This window comes from Opisthorchis viverrini (genome assembly GCF_000715545.1).
Source record: "Opisthorchis viverrini unplaced genomic scaffold opera_v5_138, whole genome shotgun sequence".
In the NCBI taxonomy this organism is placed as follows: domain Eukaryota; kingdom Metazoa; phylum Platyhelminthes; class Trematoda; order Opisthorchiida; family Opisthorchiidae; genus Opisthorchis; species Opisthorchis viverrini.
In genome coordinates this window covers 172,978-179,401 of record NW_008751794.1, presented here as the reverse complement: position 1 = coordinate 179,401, position 6,424 = coordinate 172,978, and the positions used below count along the sequence as shown (strand labels likewise).

The window sequence follows — 6,424 nt, the reverse complement described above, 5'->3', positions numbered from 1 at the left end:
ACGCTCGTATACAGTGAGCGGTGGCCTCGACCGCGTCATAGAAAGCCTTGCCACAATAGGCCTGATGCACTCAGAGTACCTCTTTCATGACCTGCTGCGAACTTATGAGCAACGCCGTGTTGCATCTAGAGCATAAGGCGATCTGATGCGTTCATGTTCGGATGTGCTGAAGGCGCACAAAGTACCTGTTTGGGTTGTGATTTTCCAGCAGTGCGGAGATGTTCCGGAACTAATGTGCCTTAAGCATGCTCCTTGGTATGAAAAAAAAAAACAAAGATAGACTACGCCAGTGAATTCCTTAGCCGGTAGTTTCATGGCTACCCTGTTTTGTCTGGAGAATCCTGTTTTCATCCACATATGCTTGTTTTGTATTTGAGGGGGCGAGGAAGTATGCACCAGCTACAAGAGAAGCAAATTAGCTGAAACCCTGCAAAAGGGAAAATCACTAACCACACTCTCCACTGATTCTGTTGTGAAAGGGTAGTCTTCGTTTTCTGGTTCCTGCAATACAATAAAGAGAGGAACACTTGTAAACAATTCACTAAGGTTAGATAATAAGTGATGAGCGAGACTGATTGACAACACCCCATTTAATTCGATTCACTTCCATTCTAGTTGTGTCAGACAGCATTGTGGCACATTTTCAAGTGAACACACAGTGTTACCGCATTGTAAATCTGGTCCATCCCTCAAAAGTTGAACATAGACAGATTAGGTGAATCCAAGCATGGCCATTCCCCTCATTAAGAACTACTAGTCGTGTCTCATTGACGTTTACGCAATCAGACAATGAAATAAAAAGTGCTGATAATTTAATGGGAGCATTTTACTGATCATCCGTAATGACAAATGAAAGTTACATAGAATATAAGTTCCGTGGTGCAAAGTGAGTATTTATTATAAACGCTCACGCGAACAAACCCAGTGTGGCATGCCTGAATGCTTGAACTAGTCTGCGCTCCTCAGAGCGAGTCTCGAAAACCATGGTGACAGTGGAGCCTGCCTATCTGTAATTCGATTATAATCAATCCATAAATCAAGAGAATTATTTAAAAAAGGGAATCGAAAGTTCCAGCAAGAACAGATATCGCATGAGAGAGTTGCGTGGTGTGCATCGGACCGAATATCATATTTCTTGGAACACCTCGTCATCACACTTAGGTGTTTTCGTATTCCGCAGGGAATATCTTGTGGAAAATTCAGAAAATGTTCCGAAAATATTGTAACAAATACCAAGTTTGGAGGAACTGTTGGTGGATACAACGTTAGTTCCACCTGAAATTGCTACATCCAAAGTTAATTTTGACCAGTAATATACGAGAGCATGTTAAAATGTGTGTAACATAAGTATTTAACTTCTGTTGGAGTCTGAGGCAAATAAATATAACTTTTTTCCGTTGACTATAGAAGCAGTCGTTCTCAACCGGTTTCGCACCGTTCATTCTTTCCAGTCTTTATTACTCTCTCTTTCTCTTCGGCCGAAACGAAATATTTCAAATGGAATATCCAGAGACTGCTCATAGGTAACAAATGGGTCACCATTGTTGCGTATGTAACCCAGAAAAAAGAAACCTTGATGAAGACACGATAAGTTTTTTTTATTTTCACATAGATGCACATCAGCGGAAACCTTGCAAATTTCCGACAAGTTAAAGGACTGAAGACTTTGAGGTAAACGATTCTATAAGGACAAAAAATCACAGTCGGAACAAGTGAATCCAGCAACGCAGAATTTATTGGGAAGTTAGTAACAGTGAAGGAATTCAAGGTATCTCTTTGGTTATTTATCATCTAAACATTGTCACCTTGGTCACCACAATGAGTGATTGACCTTCTCAGTTAGGCTTCGCTCCGACTTGGCAACTAACACCCGGTATCTTCTCCGTTCATGAGGGAGTCGGTCGACTGCAATATGCGGCACGTGGCCAAGCCAACGTAACCGATGCAGCGTGATCAGTTCATCGATCGACGGTGAGTTTTTTCTTCCGAACACCATTCGACGTACTTCAGCATTGCTGACCCGGTGTGCCCAACAGACTCGGGCAATACTCCAAAGATATTGATGATCAAACACTGAAAGTCTTTCGACTTCCTCAGCGCGCAACGGCCAGGTTTCTGATCCGTATAGTAGAATGGAGCGCACCGCAACATTGTAAACTTGACCCCTTGACGGATAAGCTGAGGTCAGGCCTGCATCACAGGTGACGCAGGTTCACGAAGGCTAATCTGGCCTTCCCAATTCGGATGGAAGTATCATCTTTCTCGAGACAGTGAAAATTGGATGTGCATGACGCGATAAAGGTCCAAAGCCACTATTGCTTCTGGATGAAAACGGTCAAATGAGTAGGTCTGAGTGGAAAACTGCTCGTTAACCTTTGTTTATCTCACCTATCTCCGAGCTAGAACGATTAAAAGGAGGATGCTAATCGAGACCAATCCTCACGTTTACCACTTAGGATTTCAATGCAGTACTTCACTGAATTCTCATTGTATACCACTCTTGAAATGAATACTCTTTACAAAGGCCGATTCATCTCTGATATTGAACGCATCGGAGTAGTTTCCCTATGCAACATTACTTATATGGTTGGCGAAAATTCTTGGATGTCCGAATCTGCCTTGCCCATATATTATAAAGGAGTTGAATCTTCACATTAATAGTTTCTGCGATAATGGTGGTAGTAAAAAAGTTACCAACATCTCCATTTTTAAATGAGAGTCCAGATCTACGTGCGCTCCACTTAGTGCTCATGCACTGGTTGAGTGATTGAGATTCGTTGACTAGACCTATCCGACGATCCTAAGAAAAGATGATTTGTCCGAGAGATTTCATTAGCACTACAAGTAGTGTTATATCCAGAATATATACGGCCTGAAGGGTTTCAGTGAACCCATTAGTGTTCAACACATGCCACGTTTTGTGACGCATCGTCAACTTTACCATGATTTTCGTGATATGTAAATAATAAAACAAAGTGTACACAGAACTTGTAGTCCGTAAACAGACCGTCTCGTCTGAATAGAAGAGAAACAACATCCGTCTTACAGTAGAATTCGCAGATGTTTTTGTCAAACTAAGTTAACGCTTTCTCGAGTGCAAACCCCACCGTTTTTACACGGTAATAGTGACTGAGGATAGCTATGGTTGAGCTTCTTGCATTATTTTGATTCCACTGCGCTACTATCAATCACAGTAGACAACTGAGAATTAAAAATACCAGATGTGAGCGTTCACGTCATCTCGTATTCGAAAGGTCATCAGCCTCTCATATCATGCTATAAGCAGCACAACTAAATGATTGACTGTCTATAGTTAACAAAGTTACAATGCTGATCCTTTCTGAGAAGGCTGTACCAAAGCAAACCCCGGAGAATTTACACCAAAAAAACTTTGTCTATCATCTATTCTCAATAGAGTACCGCCCACGCTGAAAGCCAAACGGAGTTTATCACCGTTGGGCCTTTGTAAGGTTACTTCAATTGGTGATGTCTTTGAAACAGGTGAGACATGCGGGAAAGATATTTTTTAAAACAGGGATACAACGTCTATGGTTATAGTGGGACATTCTCATTCACGCTTCTATTCCCAACAGACCGGCCGCCGTCAGCTTTATTGAAGAAAATAGCAGCGAATTACTCATTTTAAGTAATCACTTGATTGCTGCTGTTACGACAGAGGCCAAACAAGATATACTCTGTCCGATAATTCAGATAAAGGACATTCGTAAAACGTTGTTCGGTGGGACAAAACAAGACAATCAACGCTGCAATACGAACCGAACAAACCAATTAACCACATTACGAGCAATAGCTATGAGTAGTGGTTTTGATTAGGTCACAACAGCTAAGTGAATTAATAGAGCAACTAAGAAGGAATACGAGCAACTGAACCTATTTAAAAGTGTACTTGTGCAAAGAGATATTGAAAGCACTGCTCGCAACCGTCGTCCTCAGAGTTCACACCAGAGACTAATCAGCAATACTGAAACATGCTTCAGCTTAAAGCCTCGAACTGGTATGTAGCAACTCATAACCATGGATACGAAGGGCAAAGAAACGTCATGGTTACACGTTCAGATTTCTTTTTCTGATGTCTTGTTCCCAGGTTTGCCCTGTGGATTTACCACCACATCGAAACGCATGTATCCAAGTAAAAATATCATTTAGATTAAACCTACGGGAGAGTTCGGAACGACAGCTCCGTCCGGTGATAGTAATCTCTTCACATTCCGTTTCGTGTGGCCTATCAAGCGTGAATCTCCACCGGACTGCTGTCGGCCAGACTGGAGCGGTAAATCACGCAGAAACAAATTGCTAGGAATCTCTGAATCAGTCGAGAACAACGTAGCCGAGTCGCCATCATTTTCCACTTCGTATTTTGCACCACTGTCAGTCATCGGGAATGGTTCTCCATTAGGCGTTTTCTAAAAAGTTTAATGTCGAGACAAACATGAAAACAGCGTCACTATTTGTACCATGAGAAATACGCTGTCACAACAAACATGTCACCCTAGTTGCGTAAAGTTTACAGGGGACGATTTCACTTTTGGCTGCAACATGTTAAAAAGCCGCAACACATATATCCCGGAAGCTAAGACTAAAATGAGGTGACAGAGGGCCTCAACTCGGTGGTATATTACTATTCACAGTTGAGCTGGTGTGGCAAAGTGCATATAAAAGGGGCGGAATATCTCATTGCCTGATCAATTTAAGGGTTCCCTACTTTATCATTCAATTTGATTGTTGGTGCGCCTCTGGATTGTGACGTGGAGACTTGATGATACTTCGACAGACATCAGGCTAAATTTTAAATACGGCCCACATGATGCATCAGGCTTCACCGTCCTTTGATGCTTCACTGGGTGGCGGTGCTTCCGTGGGATGCATAGCAAAATAGGTTATTCATCTGCTTTCGCTTACCGTTCCAACACAAGATAAGCGATTTTGCGTAGCGTCCGTCGTTTCATTTTTAGTCGCGTCGTAGCGGGATATTGGGAATACCCGCTGAGAAGTTGCGCGGTTTCATCTGGGAGGTGAAACCTGTATCCTGTCGTACTAATGATATCTCACCACATGCAAGCCAAGGATATGTGATAACAAACACAAATCCATGGTTCATTAAAGCTCAGTAAACATCTGTAAGACAGGTAAAGCCGTTCCCCTAGTAGCGTATGCCCACCTTTTTGGGCATGGTTCATTAGGGTTAACTTGGTTAAAGCAAGCGATGGACTTTTGTATCATGCATAATAGACAAAGGGGGCTACGCGTACCAAGCTAACATATACCAGGAGAAACGGCATCCAATCCGAAGTGAAAAAAGCTCACAGGTGGACAAAATATGAGCTGGCAGAAAGGAAATGGAAGAAGATACGAACTGTTTAGCTGTTGTGGATGCCGTTCGAGGATGGGGCCAACGTGGCCGCCCCAATGCTTGAGTGGAGACAGTGAAATATTCGGTAGCTAACTCGTGTCGTTGTTTGTTCCATCATTTTCTATCCTACCTTTATTCCAAACTTTACTCCCCTTCTACTGTAGTTTTCATTTACATAAACTGAAACGCTTGTAAGGCATTGAAACAACCGAACTCTACGCCAATGCTAATTCCAATGAATGGTGATGCCCACCCCTGAAGTGCTCTGTACCCGACAGTTCACCTACTTTATTCCAAACTTTACTCCCCTTCTACTGTAGTTTTCATTTACATAAACTGAAACGCTTGTAAGGCATTGAAACAACCGAACTCTACGCCAATGCTAATTCCAATGAATGGTGATGCCCACCCCTGAAGTGCTCTGTACCCGACAGTTCACCTAGATGTCTCCCTTGGTAGTGAGCTCTTCCTTTCTGGCAAAAAAAAACTAGGATGAATTCAATGGATCGTTATTACTTCTTCGATTCACTCTTCAAACTCAAACATTAAAATAAGTGTACATATGCAAACAGCCTTGAAACACACCCTAGAGCGTCCACACGTCCGAAGCGAGCTTTGACCGGTGCCATCGGTTGGTTCTGTACTGCAGAGTAATAGCTCGTTGCACGATATGTTACTAGAAATACGAAAAGCACCTGTTCCTGCAAAATGATATTTGAAGTTATTGGAGGAACTAACCGATTTAGGTCTTGATTCGCTCTCTTCCGCGAATCCCTGCCTCGGGACAACCAAGTTATCTTCAGTTCGATAATGTCTCATCGAACTTTCATCAGGTTTTCGTGTCCGTGGCTCTGGTTGGTACTGTTTTCTGAACACTGGTGGTCCATAACTGATCAAGCTGTCCTCAATATACTCGTCCAACTGGGAACTGCGTTCTTTTTCCTTCTGTCTAGGTGCAATGAAAGAATTGCCGTAGATCTTCTCAGTATCTCCAAATGAATCCGATTTATAGTCGCCCAAAGAAACAGGCTTTTCTCGCACCTATTACTTACC

General features: G+C 42.5%; 2 protein-coding genes across 2 annotated transcripts in view; one reads left to right on the top strand and one right to left on the bottom strand.

The window, feature by feature from the left end:
- Positions 1 to 6,424, bottom strand: part of T265_06569 (hypothetical protein) — a gene marked incomplete at both ends in the record, with an annotated part of 44,740 nt that overhangs the window by 6,149 nt on the left and 32,167 nt on the right. The window contains 3 exons of the mRNA XM_009171872.1: positions 451 to 501; positions 4,179 to 4,424; positions 6,110 to 6,412. Coding sequence (XP_009170136.1) covers positions 451 to 501; positions 4,179 to 4,424; positions 6,110 to 6,412 — 600 coding nt within the window. The remainder of the gene's footprint in view (positions 1 to 450; positions 502 to 4,178; positions 4,425 to 6,109; positions 6,413 to 6,424) is intronic.
- The window catches only part of T265_06570 (hypothetical protein), a gene marked incomplete at both ends in the record, with an annotated part of 17,734 nt that overhangs the window by 7,030 nt on the left and 4,280 nt on the right, over positions 1 to 6,424 (top strand). Inside the window, one exon of the mRNA XM_009171873.1 lies at positions 4,106 to 4,291. Within this exon, the coding sequence (XP_009170137.1) occupies positions 4,106 to 4,291 (186 nt within the window). The remainder of the gene's footprint in view (positions 1 to 4,105; positions 4,292 to 6,424) is intronic.